General features: G+C 40.1%; 1 protein-coding gene across 6 annotated transcripts in view; it reads left to right on the top strand.

The window, feature by feature from the left end:
- nr1h4 (nuclear receptor subfamily 1, group H, member 4) overlaps nt 1–11,482 on the top strand; it is a 32,840-nt gene extending 21,358 nt beyond the window's left edge. For all 6 annotated transcript variants that reach the window (XM_042335621.1, XM_042335618.1, XM_042335619.1 and 3 more), the window contains 4 exons: nt 681–780; nt 2,064–2,225; nt 9,715–9,828; nt 10,662–11,482. In XM_042335621.1, coding sequence (XP_042191555.1) covers nt 681–780; nt 2,064–2,225; nt 9,715–9,828; nt 10,662–10,900 — 615 coding nt within the window. In that variant the 3' untranslated portion in view covers nt 10,901–11,482. The remainder of the gene's footprint in view (nt 1–680; nt 781–2,063; nt 2,226–9,714; nt 9,829–10,661) is intronic.
- Nucleotides 11,483–16,564: the final 5,082 nt, after the last annotated feature.

The following is a 16,564-nucleotide window of genomic DNA, read 5'->3' as shown; positions in this document are numbered from 1 at the left end:
CAAAATATATTGTAAAGTGAATTGACTGTATGTTTTGTGGGCGGATGTGGCTGCCAATTGCGCACAGCAGTGTCCCACAAACAGTTGTGGATTGAGCGACCAAATTATTTTTAAAAAATTATTTTGGTGGAATTATTACCCCCGGAAAAGCGATTCACCAATCGACTAACAACCGGGAGCTTACTTACTGCTTGGTAAACAGAGATGTGTGGAGTAACGAAACTGGCACGTTTCACCTTACCAGGAATCGAACCTAGATCCTCTCGCTTGCGAGGCGAGTGCTCTAAACGCTAAGATACAGGACTCCACAGAAATAAATAAGTGACCTGAAATCGTTAATGTCTATCTAAACAACCAGAAAGGAACTTGGTTTTAATGACATTTGTACCAATGTAGTATTCCACCAATACTACACTGGATTCCAGTAATGCATCCCCAAATGTGGGATTTGAACCCAGAACCTTTGACTCAGTTAGCGCAGACTGACAGCCTTATACTTTATATTAAATTAGTTTAAAACTGGTACTAATCTTGTAATTTGAATGACAAATATTGGTTCATTTTAAAGCTTATTCAGAAAATGTGCTCACATACCACTCTCGTTCAATTTTTTGGTTGATCTCATTTCAAAGTAATTGTACAACAAGGAATAACTAGGTTGAATTGCTTTTCATAACCAGCTGCAAGAGCGATGCAATGCTGAGGAAAATTTCCTGCTCCTCACAGAAACAGCGACAAGTCATGTTCAGGTGCTTGTGGAATTCACCAAAAAATTACCAGGTAAGGAGGCCGGGATGGTTTGTGCTAACCAGCTTATTCTAGGTCTTGGGATTCAACAGAAACTTTCAAAATCAAAACACGCAACCAGATACAGTATTAGGAAAAATAGTTTTGGGTAGAACATGTTTGGACAACAAAAATGAACCCCTTGCTCTTTTGTGTTAATCAAGAAATGTTTCAGCAAAACACTCTTTTATTTCAGACTTTTGGCCTCTCCAGTATTTTGCCTTTTGTTTAATCTTTTGTAAGTGTTCAGTGGATAGCATTAAGCAAAATGTTGGTCCTTTGAAAGAACTTTAGTTTTGAATATTTAGTCTTAAAGGGTAGGACTTTTGTAGAGACTTGTACATTACTGCATGTCAGAGCTGCTTTGTTGGAGGTGTTGCCCTTATGTTATTCAATAAAAGAGAAGGGAATTTTCCCAGTGTTCTGACCAACAATCACTCAGATAAAATTGGTCCTTCACTGCATGACTGTTTGTGGGACATTGCTGCATGCAAATTGACTCCGATGTTTGACTACAAAATACGTAATCTCTACACTTTAGTGAAGTGCTTTGCAACATCCTCCTGGTGTTTTAATTTCTTAATATCCTAATCTCCTGCTTTAAACGTTCAGGTTCTAGTACTGTAGAAATAACTTGTTTGATTTATTGTTAATAATGAAAATGAATAACAAGTGTTTGTGGATTGATAATCATTGTAAAAGTGTATAATGCCTCTTCAGTTCAAAACTGTTCAAAAGGAAATGCAACATAGTTTTTTTTCCAGATCTGCCAACTTGTGATGAGTGTGTGGGTGGGCACAGCATTGAAGTATCCATAACACAAGTAGATACTGACCATAACACAAGTAGATTTTAGACAGATACAATGGTGACTCATCCATATCTCATTACACAGTAATTCACATCATCATAACATTCATCAAGGAATAGTGGTAGATTTTGCCCTCCTCCCTATCCAGGGAACAGAGACCCATATGAATCTAACTCAGCACATAACCTTTAATAAAATAAAATAATTTAGATTGAACCTGGGATCTTGACAATCTGGGTGGTTCAGTTGCTCGCTGAAGTTGAGTATCAGAGGAGACACCAAAATATAGATCTGTAATTGTCTCCATCTCAACACATGACAGATCTCATCAGAATAAGCCTGTTAACACAGATGGTGATATTATTGAATAAGCCTGTTAAAATAGATGCTGCTGTTATTGAACAGCATTCCCTTTTCATGTAATCAAATTTTCAGGGAGACACATTGATTAGTTTGTTTTCTGCAGGATTTCAGGCTCTGGATCACGAGGATCAGATTGCATTGCTCAAGGGCTCTGCAGTGGAGGCTATGTTTCTTCGCTCTGCCCAGATTTTCAGTAAGAAAATTCCACATGAGCAAAGTGAACAGAAGCAAAGTGAACTGCTGGAAGACCGAATTCGCCATAGCGGTAGGTATAAAGAGAATCTTTTTATTATAGCAAAGCACTATCGGCTTAATATTGCAATTGATATTTCCTCAAAAGTCCTCGAATTCAAAAATATATCACAGATTATTAGACACAAAAATAATGGATGGGGTGGGGAAGTGAGTGAGAGGCTGTGTCATTAGACCATTTGTGAAGTAATCAGAACTTACTTATACCTGTAATGCTGAAGAGTTTTGTGCTCAGTTCAGTACAACAACTTGCATTGCTATAGCACCCATCACATAAGGGTAACATCGTGGAGCATTGGACACAGAGCGGGGTGGATGCTGAGCAAGGGGGAGGGAGGGAGCAGGTTTTAAAATGGGACTTACAAACAAAAAGAGAGAGCGCAAGATGGATGGCAGAGGGAAGATGTTTGAGAGGTGAGGGGGGAAAGGATCTGAAGGCTCAGCCACCGATGGTATCCCAGAGAGAGCAAAGGGTGAACAGCAAACCTGAAGTTACCAAACTAAATAGCTATAACCTTTTGTATTAATCTCTTTTAAATTGGATTACCTGTAGTACCCAACAATCTAACTGGAGTTTGAGCAGGCATGAATAATGCAATTTGCATCCTGAAACTAGGTCCAAGTAAAGATAAATATTTTAGGTGGTTCTTTTTATTCTTACAGTGCTAATGGGAACTCAGTGTCACTTGTGCTGAAAAGGAGCATATCAGGTGCAGGTTCTGGATAGAATTTCTTGTTTTTGAGGGGGAGGTTAGATTGCAGTAGATTCTGCTGAATACTTGGAAATAGTAATAAAAGAATGATGAAGCAATCCTACACACATGCTTGGTGATGCAGATTGGTTCGGGTGATTTATTGACTGAATATTCCATGTACAATGACGCAGCCTATCTTTAAGGATCTGACTAGTTCCTTGAGTGCAAAACCATGCATTGATTATTATAGGAAACTCACAATCTAAATTTCATCCAATTTTATTCCCTTGGTTGTATCAATAATCATTGTTATATTTTGAAGCCCTTTGAGATGTCTCAATGACATGATATCAAATGTAAGAATTATTATTATCAGTACAATGATTTTTCATAAATAAAATTAAATCCTGGACTTGCCTGTTTGCTTCCTGTGACAAAAGCTGAAACATGTGACTGACAATGGACTATGCCATTATCCCTGATTTATCTATGAAACAACTTGATGTTGTAATGGAAAGATAGAGGGTGAATATTGTGAAAGATTACATCAAATGGTCGCAAGAGCCTTCTTCATCTGAAACTGACACTATCACCTCTATGGAAAATAGCATCAACGATCAAATAATTCCAGATGAAATTTTCTGTCAGCATTAATTATCTTCTCAAAATTACTATTTGTTTGTAATGCATCCAGGACAAAAACTCCCTCATCTAATGTGTTGGTAACTACCACTATCACCCAAATTATTTGCAACTTTTGTAATTATCTGAAATGATGCAATGGTTTAACTTGAGGTCTTTTCTGAGAAGCAGATTAAACAAAATACTTGTCAAAAAATTTAGATTCGGAATTTTTGGGTGAAGGCAAATCAGAAAGCCACGCACAGGTTTAAGTTATCATCTGTGTTGAACTGATCAATCTCAGCTCTGCAAGTGCCCTCAGCATCCTTGGATAAAATGGGGTTAAAATCAGCCAGCAATCCCACTTCTAATTAATATCCAGTGAAGCCCTACTGGAGGTGCAGAGGTGTAGACAAGAGAATTGGATCATGCGACACTTTAGTTGACCTCCTCAGTTGATTAACCAACCAACTTAGGGCTGCTGAGAGAAATTGAGAATTCAGTGTGAATTGGTTCTGCTGGTTTTTGTACTGTGGACACAGTTACTGGAATCTAGGTTGACCTTCCAAAGTTATTCAAAAAAGGCTTGCAGCCAGCAGAGTAGGAAACTTTTATCTCATTAATTCTATCCATATCCAAACCGAACTTCTGATGAATATTATTCTGCTGTACCGTGAAAGGTTAGAAACTCCGAAATGTTGTTCAAATGCGTTCACAAACCCATATTTGCCATCTAAATTACATCCAGCAGGTTTGAAAACAAGAGTGATCAAACAGTCACAAGCCTGAAAAATCATTTCAAAAGTAGAGAAAGTTGAAAAATGTTTGATAGTAACGTCATAGACCATTAGTGAGATTCATCCAACATGAAGTTCCTAGGTGTTTCCAAAGCAGAATTTATTGAAGTCTCCTGCAAAAATATACATCTGGCTTTCCATTCATCAGCTTCCAATCTCTTCTGCAATATCAGAAGAATCATGAATATATTTACAAACTACTAGCAATTTAGGAGCCTATGTAGTGTGAACTCCCTATAGATATTATTTCACATATTGTGGATAATCTCAGTGTTCATGCAGCTGTTGTCATTTCGTCAATGCAGAAAGTGGACCAACTTCTACATTCTGAACAGCTGCATAAACCCAGTGAACTACTGTTACCAGAATACCAATGAACTTGCACATCTCCTTTGAGTTTGTCAAAATACTGTTATTCCATGTGGAAATTTCCATGTGCATAACATTACTCAGTGAGCTTCAATAAGTTATTAACCTGATGCAAGGGTACAGAAGCATTCAACCAAACCTGTATTGAACCAGATAGTCAGTGCTGCACATAGAATCTCATCTCTTTATGTAACATGGTAAATAATACTGGTTTCTGTTTCTTCACTTTATTTTAATAAAGTAATAGATATAGATCAATGGCTAAGTGCTAAAGGGTAGATATAAATCTATGTTCTGCCATTGGTGGAAGAGCCTTCAGACATTCTTTCTCATCTCTATGGAGCTCTGAAGAACATAAGAATTTGCTCACCATCCTGGCAGTCGCATGACAAGTTGTGTCTCAAACTATATATTGTATCCTGAGGTATTATTTCCTAACAGAAATCTATCTATCCTGGAGTCCCTATGCCTTGCTTGCCCGCCCCACCCCTCCCACCCCTTTCACCTTCAATACCCACCTTAAGACCTATGTCTCTGACCACATTTTTGGCCACATTTTCCCTCCCTGCCTGAGCTCCCTCCCCAGCTCAGTTTTCAGTCAGTTGTGTGAAGCATTTTGAGACATCCTTCTCCTATGAAAGATGTTACATAAATAGAGATATAAATGGAGAAACTCCCGTCATTGACAAACTGAATTTTCATGATTTGTGATGTGGCTCATGTAGATTTTATCAAACTCTGAATCCAGAGGTTTGTCAATATACTCAACTAGATTATTATATCAGTTATTAAACTGACATAACACTGACGAGGCAGTTTGAGAGTTAGGTATTATCCTGTTAAGTCCAGCCAACAGGTTTTAACTTACCTTGCTACCTGGTGTAATATGTCAGAGTAATGATGAAAGAGTATATCCTGTAAGAGCTCAAATGTCTGAAATGAAGCTCACGGGATGGGTCGTTTCATTTGTATAGAACACAACATTTGAAAGAATTGGTTTTGCCTCTTGTAGGCACATTGTTCAATCTACACACATGACACAAACCTTCTGAATCACACAAGCCACTTGGAAGTCCAGTGTTTAGTTTTCTGCCAGAACAAATGTTGTACTTCCGACCTCATAGTTGTTCAATGTGGTCATTGGCTCATCACAAGCTAGAATTTGCTCTGATTCTTTTTGCAGCAACCCCTCAACTTGCGAGAGTCTAAAAAGTTGATTCTTTCACTCGTGGTCTTTGGAGTATTTTCACGTTTGCTTTAATATTTAGGAGCACTTGTTATAAAATGCCATAGTTGACTAAATGGTGCCTCCAGGTGTGGTGGGAAGATAATATTTATTTTAATGTGGACATCAAGGGTCTAACATATCATCTGGCCCCCTTTGTTAAAACGTGACATTCTCAGTGTGATAAGTGTGAGGTTTTTGACTGAACTGTTCAGCCTGGTCTTTGCGTTGTCATTCGTCAACCTTTTTTTTACCTAAGGACAGTCTTGTGCATAATTCATTTATGTCTCTCAGAATACACAACAGTCTATAATGACTTTGAAATATTCTAAGAACTGAATGCATTGTGTCTGATGTTGCCCTTTCTATCTAAGAACTTATTCATGTGCAGTTGGAGGGTGAAAAAGAAGCTGTTTTTGGTCAGCATCTCTTTACAGGAAGGTGTATACTGTGAATAGTTGAGTCACTTACTAAATTCTATGTTGTGCCCATGTAGTTCTCTACTTAATAAAGTTGACATCTGGATATTTGAGACTTCTTCAAACATGAATATTTCTTATATTTGTCAGTAAGGAGAAATAAGACATACCTGAGAACTAGCTCCTCTCTAGGAATTGATTTGTGGACTGTGAACTTGTTGAATGTATCCATCATTTTATTTGGCGATACATTGAAAACATAAGCGCTCCGGGATGCTACCCTGTGTGAAGGACACTATATAAATGCAAGTTATTGTTGCTGTTATTGAAAATAGACCTAAGCAGTCATTATACATGATTTAGTAATTGATGGACATCCAATAGTTTCACAGCATGTTTAGTGATAAACACTCCTAACGCTATTGGTGTTAGCTAATTTTGAGTACAGTTTTAATGGATAAAGTGTAGTGTGTTAGCACTGCTAGCTCTGATTCAGATTATATTAGCACCATTACTGTTTGCAATGGGCCTCGTAAATGTAAGACAACAACAGCAACAAGATTCCATTTATAGAGCGCCTTTCACGTTGGTTAACCTAAAAATGTTGACAATTATTTTAGCTGATGTGAACTAAATTATTGGAACCCAATTTTGTTCTGTAATTCACTCTCATTATGTAAGTGAGGAGCAAGTTCTATTCCATCATTACCAGATTATGATCCTTTGATATTCACATAATGTAGACTATAAAACTGAAGACTGTACTGAATAAACCCAATGTTTTGGTTGATTATAGAATAGAACTGATGTTCATAAAGGGGTCTGTAGATCAGACCATGTCAATCTATCTGGTATCTATATAGTTTGGCAATATCTCCTGTTCAGAAAATAATTTTCTTAGGTGTATTATTTAAACATGCAAAATATTCCTTCCTTTGGAAACCCATGATGAAAATTGGTCCAGAAATCGTCCTTTTTTTTTCTCCCTCACACAACAAGAAGTGGTTCTCTAAGTGTTTTATGATAGATAGGACTAACCCTTTAGATTCTTGGTGACATCTTTTCAACACGTTCCTCAATACGTGATACCAATAAGAATGTCTTCATAATGATTTTGCTTATATAATGCAAAACATCCACTGTTAAGAGTAATAGCAATCCTTGCATTTGATATAGCGCCTTATCACGTCTTCGAGACGTCTCAAAGAGTTTCACAGAATACACTGTAGAGCGAATTGACTGTATATTTTGGTGGGCGAATAAGATGTTAATTGCAGTTCAGTATTTTCCTGGGGAAAAGAAAAATACCCGGAATCAGCTCCACCTGGTGGTGATAACAAACTGTGAGTTATGTGTGCTGGTTTGAACATGTCCCTGTCATACTCACAGCTGGTGTTGTATCGGTCCCTGCTGTTGAAATAGATTTACTGCCGTCACACATACGCTCACTGAAATGCTCAGCGCAGTTGCTCATCTCCCAATGCTGCCATGGTTTCGTCGGGGGTTTGGTTGATAGAAATTTGCCAAGGGTTTTGCCTCTACTTTGACAGATATCTGATAGCTGCGAAAAACCAAACACAATATGAAAAAAATTAAATTCATTAGTTTTGTGTCAGTTTTAGTTACACACTGCAACGACACACAGAACCGGCATCTTAATCATATTTGCAATTTATATAGCTTCTTGTCATATTAAATATCTCATTGGTTCACATGGCAGCATTCTTTGCTCTGAGTTGTGGGTTCAAGCCCCGTATTAGAACTTTTAACCCTTGGTCTAGGCTGATACTCCAATACAAATGCTGCATTGTTAGAGGGATCAAATAATGCCATAAGAATCTTTAAAATCTACCTGTTCAGATGGATGTTAAAGATCCCATAGCATTATTTGAAAAGAGAAGGGAGTTTCTTCCTGTGTCCTGGCCAACCATTCCCACCAGGTAAAATTGGTCATTCACGTTATGGATTTTTGTGGGACGTTTCTGTGTGCAAAATGGGTTTTACATCACTTTTTACCCTTTACAATAAATTCTATGAAGTGCCTTGGGATATCCTCCCAACGTGAAAATAGCTATAACAAATGGATTGTTATTTAGTGTTGCAGAGACTGATACTGAACCAGAAGGGATTGTTATTTTGTCCAGAGGCAAATGTGCAATGAGCTGAACCACACTGAGACAGCTTTCCTCCAGTAATTTAGTGAAATGTGGAACTTTAGATTTTATATTGGGCCTTTAGTCTCTCTGTCCCCACCCTTCAGCTCCTTTGATAACAACCTCCATGTTCACAGAATCTGCACTATAGCATTATTGTGACAGTGTATATAATTTGGGTAAAAATGTAATTGCATAATACTCCAAACATTTTATTAACACAATCATTCGGGCAGGGCGAAACCTTAGGCAAGTTTCACACGCCCCTGTTTACCTAGCAGTAAGTAGGAACCTCATTATTAGTCGATTGGCGGATCGCTTTCTGGGGGGAATAAAAAATAATAATAGTAAGATTTGGTCATTCAACCCACAACTGTTTGTGGAACACTGCTGTTGTGCAATTAACGGTCATGGTTTGCACCCAAAATACACAGTTACTACGTTTTACCTTATATTCTGTGAAGCGCTTTGAGACGTTCAATCACATAAGGGGCTATATCAAATGCAAGGATTATTATTGTTATGATTGAATTGTCTACTCTGATTTTTTTATTTTTTTAAATTTATTTTTTAATAAGGTTTTTATTTATTTATTTATTTATTTTTTAAAAAGGTTTTTTATTTTATTTTATTTTTTTTTAAAAGGTTTTTGCACAATATTTGTGCTTCAATATGTGCATTCTTAGTGCAGCTGTGTAGATAATAATATACTTTTCCCCTTGAATGGTATTATTCGTAAAAGAAGAAGTGATGAAATTAACAGTTGTGGAATATATTTTGGCAGATGGGATTGCACATCTTCAGGTATGTCCCTTGCATGTTTCTGAACTTGTCAGTTTGACTTAGTTGGCGGAACTATTGCCTTACAGTCAAATGGTGGGACTTGATCTCATAATCTAGACTGATACTCCAGTGCAGCAGTGGGGTTGATCTGCTTTGTCGGGGTTGAGATTGAGATTAGTCATTAAACCAAGGTCACATCGATCTGGTGCAATTGGCTACTGTGCCTAGAAAAAACATTCACTACATTTGATAACAATTCAGTATAGTTGATAGCAATTACTTTTAATTACAATTAAATATTTTTTATCTTTTGTTGTAGATTGCTGCACAACAATTTGCAATTCATTCTGTCACAATTTCTTGTATATTTCTAGTAAGAGTTTTAGTGATTAATTGATGCTGTGGAGAATTATAATTGGAAATTATTTCTGCACTTATAGGGATTGCAGAAGAATACATCACCCCAATGTTCAATTTCTACAGAAGCATTGGAGAGTTGAAGATGGCACAAGAAGAATATGCCCTTTTAACAGCCATTACAATTCTTTCACCAGGTAGGTTCTGGACAAAATTCAATGTTAGATCACAAGATTGGTTTGGTTGAAGAAGAGCCTTTGGACGCACCAATCTCATCCTTCCTGAAAACCCATCCTATCCATCACAGCATTAAGCTGCTTTTTAAATGAGTCCAGTGTCCTGGCATCAACCACCTTTCCTGGCAACCTGTTCCAGTTGATCATTACCCTCTGAGTAAAGAGAAACTTCCTGGATGAAAACACAAAATATTGCAAATGCTGGAATCTGAAACACAAACAGAGAGAGCTGGGAAAACTCAGCAGGTCAGGCAGCATCTATAAGGAAAGGAAAACGAGTCAATGTTTCGGGTCCACAACCCTTCATCAGAACTGCATGATGAACTTTCTGGTGTCTGTCCTGAAATGACCCTTTACTGCTGGGTTTATTCTTTCAATCACATTTAAAATGTTATATACCTCTATGAGGTTCCCTTTGAATCATGTTCTCTCAAGAGTAAAGAGCCCTAGCTTGTCTAATCATTGCTCACAGCTCAATTCTCTAAAACTGGGGATCATCCTTGTACTCCCTCTTGGATTCTCCATTCTCCCTTTGGATTTGTTCTCTCTGTGTTTCTCACTCAATTTATGCTTTCGCTGTGCCTATTAAGCTGACTGTCAGTCTCTGCCTCATTCTCTGTCTTGAAACAGTCTCATACTCACCTGTTGCTGTTTTAACATTCAGACTGATTTCTGGTTTACCTGTGATGCAGTACTCAAAGGTTTAAGGGAATCCTGTCTCTGTTGGTCAATTAATTCTATACATGTTCAGCTCTCAATACAAAGCAATCACATAAGGATTTTTTTTATTGTAGATCGTTCATATGTGAAGCACCGTGAGGCTGTGGAGAGACTTCAGGAGCCTTTGCTGGACATACTACAGAAGTACTGCAAACTGAACCATCCTGATGATCCTCAGCACTTTGCTCGCCTGCTGGGCAGACTTACTGAACTTAGAACATTTAACCACCATCATGCAGATATGCTAATGTCGTGGAGAATCAATGACCATAAATTCACACCTCTTCTCTGCGAGATCTGGGATGTACAATGAAGAATCCATGTGCAGTTAGTTACATGACCCAATAGTAATTAGACAAATGCACACACCAATCTGAGAATAGACAAATGCATCTTTTGTTGTTTTGTAGCTACATTGACCCATTGATTCAGAGAAGCCAATGTATCTACAAAAAAACAAAGATCTAATAGTTTCTTAATAAAAGATATTTGGCACTTTTTAACTACTTCATTCATACCAATGTATAAAATGTCTTGTCATATATATATATATAAACATATATCAGATTATTGGGAGTTTCTGTGAATTTGTGCCACATGTTGTGGAGTTTGGCTGTATAGATGTTAATCAAGAATGGATTTTAAAGAGGCAACTGGATAGCATCTTAATTTACAATTGCATATAATTGTGATTGTTGTGGCAATCAGCTTTCTCACTGGAAGAGTTTCGTAAGAAACACATTGACACCTCTATAATGGACATGGGTCAGTTATTGAAAACCGTTTTCTACTGCGCAGTAGTCTAAAATCATCTCCAAAACGTTTTTGGGTAGAAAGTTGATTATGTAGATGAGCAAAATGTTATTGTATTAAACTGATTCTAAAAAAGACAAAATTTATGTTTGGACAGATTTCTTGATATAGAGACAAGCAGAGATCTGGGCTAAAACCCGACTGTATCCAAGGTTGAGTAATGAAGGAAATCTGAACCAAACTCTAGCATTGTTTGTGGATTTGGAGTGTTCCTGTGAATGGAGAGTTGGATATGAATTGTGTTCTCACTCCTGGATTGATCTAACCAATGGCACAGTGATTTTAGAGGTTTCGTTTTGACCTGAATTTGGATTGTGTTTGGTTTTCTTTTCTGCTCTCTTTTTTTTCTCTCTCGCATAGCTGCCACCCTCTAATACCTCACAATGTGTGTGAACTTTCACAATTGTCGTTGGCAGTTGGTAGTCTTTTGATTGTGGTTGGCACCAAAGCCAAGATTAATTCTTGTTGTCGCCCAAACGCTAAGCAACTTGTCACATACACATGCACCTTCCATCAAAAGTATCAGGTAAGTAATCAAAAGTAGTCTGATTTCCCCCTCCCGAACACAAGGAATATTCAACTCGAATATAAATCCCGGCTGTCCAGGTGGAGATCAGATAACACAGCATAGACCAGGATTCTAACTGATATTTTCCTGCTCCTTATAGCTTAATGCTACAGTGCCTTTATCTATTAAGATGTCAGGGAACATTGCATTGAATTTAATAATAATATTCTTTGCATTTCATATAGCACCTTATCACATCATCGAGACGTCTCGAAGCACTTCACAGAATAAAGTGAATTGACTATATTTTGTGGGCAAAATACCACAGCCAATTACACACAGCAGTGTGATGGAAAGACTATCTGTTGCCTATTTACAATTGCACAAGTTTTTGAAAACAAATTCTAGTGCTCTTCAAACTAATTTTGAGATTTGATTCTAATTGGAGGTTCACCATTTCAATTAAGATTTGGAAATATAAGACAATATACATTTTGCTATTACATTTTTAAATTTTCGATCGCTTTTAATAACAAATGATTTGTTGGAGGGTTCTGATGGTATATCTTCATTTGACTTCAAATGTTGTAAACTCTATTGTATCAGACACACCACTGTAATCCCACACTCGCAGATTTCACTCTCAGTGGCTAATTAGCAATAAGTCACACTAAGAATATAGGTCAGAAAAACATGTTATGTGAGGCTGTAACTGATCAAACAGATTTTGTAAGTGTTTATATTCTGTGCTCTACTGTACTGATATTTTTTTCGTCACTTTCAGTACATTCAGCCATTCATTCTGTGTAGTTCTACATGTTAAAGACATGTTAACACATGTTTTGCTCTGTTTCTAGTAAGAATTGTTTTCCACAGATGTGGAAATGTTTATACAATTATAAATCCACTAATTTAAGTAAAGGCTACTGTGGGAGATTTGCTTATCTTATGATTACAGGTTACAAAAGCCATTTGACCAAGGCAATGGTTGTTTTTTATTAGAAAGAATTGCAGTTTAATGTCAGATCAAATACTGTATCAATTTAATTTATTTTAAAAAAGTGTTATCAGTAAAAACAATTGTATTTATTGTTGCTGTAGTAGAATTTAGTTGTAACCGGATTATTTATGGGCTTCTATGGGTTATTTATTTATTTATTCAGGTACTCACTGTGTGTCTGGGGGCTGTGTGTGTATGTCTGTGTGTGTGGGGTGTGGTGTGTGTGTTGGTGTGGGGTGTGTGTGTGTGAGGTGTGTGTGTGTGTATGAGGTGTGTGTGTGGTGGGGTGTGTGTGTGGTGGGGTGTGTATGGGGTGTGTGTGTGTGTGTATGTGGGGGTGTGTGTGTGTGTGTGTATGTGGGGGTGGGGAGTGTGTGTGTGGGGTGTGTGTGGTGGGGTGTGTATGGGGAGTGTGTGTGTGTGGGGGTGTGTGTGTGTATGTGGGGGGGGGGGTGTATGGGGTGTGTGTGTGTGGGGGGGGGGGAGTGGTGTGTGTGTGTGGGGGGGGGGGTGTATGGGGTGTGTGTGTGTGTGAGGGAGTGTGTGTGGGAGTGTGTGTGTATGTGGGGGTGGGGAGTGTGTGGTGTGTGTGTATGGAGTGTGTGTGTGTGTATGGGGTGTGTGTGGGGGGGGAGTGTGTGTGTGTATGGGGTGTGTGTGTGGGGGAGTGTGTGTGTGGGGGGGGGGGAGTGTGTGTGGGTGTGTGTGTGTGTGGGGGTGTGTGGGGGGAGTGTGTGTGTGTGTATGGGGTGTGTGTGGAGGAGTGTGTGTGTGTGTATGGGGTGTGTGTGGGGGGGAGTGTGTGTGTGTGTGTATGGAGTGTGTGTGGGGGGGAGTGTGTGTGTATGGGGTGTGTGTGGGGGGGAGTGTGTGTGTTTGTGTATGGGGTGTGTGTGGGGGAGTGTGTGTGTGTGTATGGGGTGTGTGGGGGGGAGTGTGTGTGGGGTGTGTGTGGGGGGGAGTGTGTATGGGGTGTGTGTGGGGGGGAGTGTGGTGTGTGTGTGTATGGAGTGTGTGTGGGGGGGAGTGTGTGTGTATGGAGTGTGTGTGGGGGGGGTGTGTGTGGTGTGGGGGGGCGGGGCTCTGAGCTGTGGCCCCGCCCCTGTCCAGCCACTCACTCTGATTGGTTGTTTCGAATGGCGGCGGCGGTTTGACAACTGTTGTGGTCTCTGAGCGCCGGAGCCCCCGAGTGAAGAGCAGCTCAACCCCCCCCCCACCCCAACCCCCCCTCAACACAGCCCCGCCAACCCCCCCTATCAACCCCCCCCCCCGCCAACCCCCCCTCAACACAGCCCCCCCCCGCCAACCCCCCCCCCCCCTCAACACAGCCCAGCCCTCCCCCCTCAGCTCAGCCCTCACAGCCCCACACCAGAGAGAGAGAGAACTGGGTGTTCGTGCTGCGGTGAGTAAGGGGCGGCCTCTGCTACACTGTGTCTGGGCTGTTACTGTGTGTATGTGTGTGTGTCTCTGGGCTGTTACTCTGTGTGTGTGTGTGTGTGTGTGTCTCTGGGCTGTTACTGTGTGTGTGTGTCTCTGGGCTGTTACTCTGTGTGTGTGTGTGTGTGTGTGTCTCTGGGCTGTTACTCTGTGTGTGTGTGTGTGTGTCTCTGGGCTGTTACTCTGTGTGTGTGTGTGTGTCTCTGGGCTGTTACTCTGTGTGTGTGTGTGTGTGTCTCTGGGCTGTTACTCTGTGTGTGTGTGTGTGTGTGTGTCTGGGCTGTTACTCTGTGTGTGTGTGTGTGTCTCTGGGCTGTTACTCTGTGTGTGTGTGTGTCTCTGGGCTGTTACTCTGTGTGTGTGTGTGTCTCTGGGCTGTTACTCTGTGTGTGTGTGTGTGTCTCTGGGCTGTTACTCTGTGTGTGTGTGTGTCTCTGGGCTGTTACTCTGTGTGTGTGTGTGTCTCTGGGCTGTTACTCTGTGTGTGTGTGTCTCTGGGCTGTTACTCTGTGTGTGTGTGTGTCTCTGGGCTGTTACTCTGTGTGTGTGTGTGTGTGTCTCTGGGCTGTTACTCTGTGTGTGTGTGTGTCTCTGGGCTGTTACTCTGTGTGTGTGTGTGTCTCTGGGCTGTTACTCTGTGTGTGTGTGTGTGTCTCTGGGCTGTTACTCTGTGTGTGTGTCTCTGGGCTGTTACTCGGTGTGTGTATGTGTCTCTGGGCTGTTACTCTGTGTGTGTGTGTGTGTGTGTGTGTGTCTCTGGGCTGTTACTCTGTGTGTGTGTGTGTGTCTCTGGGCTGTTACTCTGTGTATGTGCCTCTGGTGTTTCCACAGTTACAATGGCTGCAGAAACTCTCCCTAACAGACGTCTCTCTGTACAGGGTGTGGTGGCACCTGTCCCTATCTGCCTGGTTTATAAACCAGCACCTTTAGCAGATCGGTGGCCCAGGGAAAGTTTGTTCACTGACTGCCTTGTTCAGCACTAGATTCTGTTCACTTAACACCCGCCACCTCCGACCGGGCACCGTTGGCGCATTGAACCTACCGTCGGGTCGAGGGGCAGTTGCTGTTGGTTAAACATCTTGTCGCTCAACAAGTGGAAGAATTTAGTTACTTGGGTTGCTGACGGCCACGTGATTTTGGCTGAGGTTTATTTTCACAACCTGTTTTGTTAACACTTTAACTTTACACTGTGTCAAACCGAACCGCATGATGGCATTTGTCTTTTTTTGTTTAGTATTGTGCAGTTGGCAGTGTTCTTGTACAGGTATATGCAGGCGTGCAATATATGGCGAGTTTCCCCTGATCACCTGCCTAAACAATTCCTCAGCCCCCCCAAAAAATGTTCATTTACTTCAGAGCACTTTGTGGGATGTTGCTGTGCATGAATTGACTGCGGTGTTGACCTACAACATGCATGGTCACTGCACTTTATAATAAATCATGCGAAGTGTTTTGGGATGTCCTCGTGATATGACTTATGCTGTATGAAATTGTAGGATCATTATGGTGCATATTAATATAAAATATTTTAGATGATTTGTCAAACCAAGATTCTAATTTATGACCTCATGACATAAATACTGCAGATCTTTGCATCAAATAATTGCAATCTTAACACATTTTATTTGGTCTTTTCAATTTCAACCATCCTGATTGATTCTGCCTTCTAGGATAGTGTACTTCACATGTTGAAGTGTGAATTGGAGTCACGGTTGACTTTCTTTGTCAAACATTGTCTATCCAGTATTTTAAGGGTCCCATGCGTCATAATCCTTGCCTTTAATGTTGTGCGCTTTATCATACGAAGAACATGTTAAAGTGCTTTACAAAAGTTTCTGTGAAGTGTAATTGGAGATGAACCTGGCGGCCAATTTGTGCTCAGCAATCACCCAAAATGAGTCATGGAATAAATGAAGATTTTTTTTAAAATCTGGAGAATTGTTGGCCAAGACATTAGGAAACTCCCTTCTTTTTGAAGTGTGCCATGGGGTTGTGCCTGAACAGGTAGATGAAACCTCTGATTTTTTTATAATTTCAAGAGGACTACGCCTCCACCAACACAATGCTGTGTTACAGTGTCATCTTGGATGATGAGCTCAAAGTCACGATGCCTTGAACCTATAGTCTTCTGACTCAGAGATCAGAGTCCTATCAGCTGAACTGCACTTACAACTAAATGCTACACATTTAAACAAGGTTTTTTTTTGGGTGTGGCAAAT

Source organism: Callorhinchus milii, unplaced genomic scaffold (genome assembly GCF_018977255.1).
Source record: "Callorhinchus milii isolate IMCB2004 unplaced genomic scaffold, IMCB_Cmil_1.0 Scaffold5, whole genome shotgun sequence".
Classification (NCBI taxonomy): Eukaryota; Metazoa; Chordata; class Chondrichthyes; order Chimaeriformes; family Callorhinchidae; genus Callorhinchus; species Callorhinchus milii.
The sequence above is the reverse complement of the archived record's forward strand: the minus strand, read 5'-3'. Positions and strand labels throughout refer to the sequence as shown.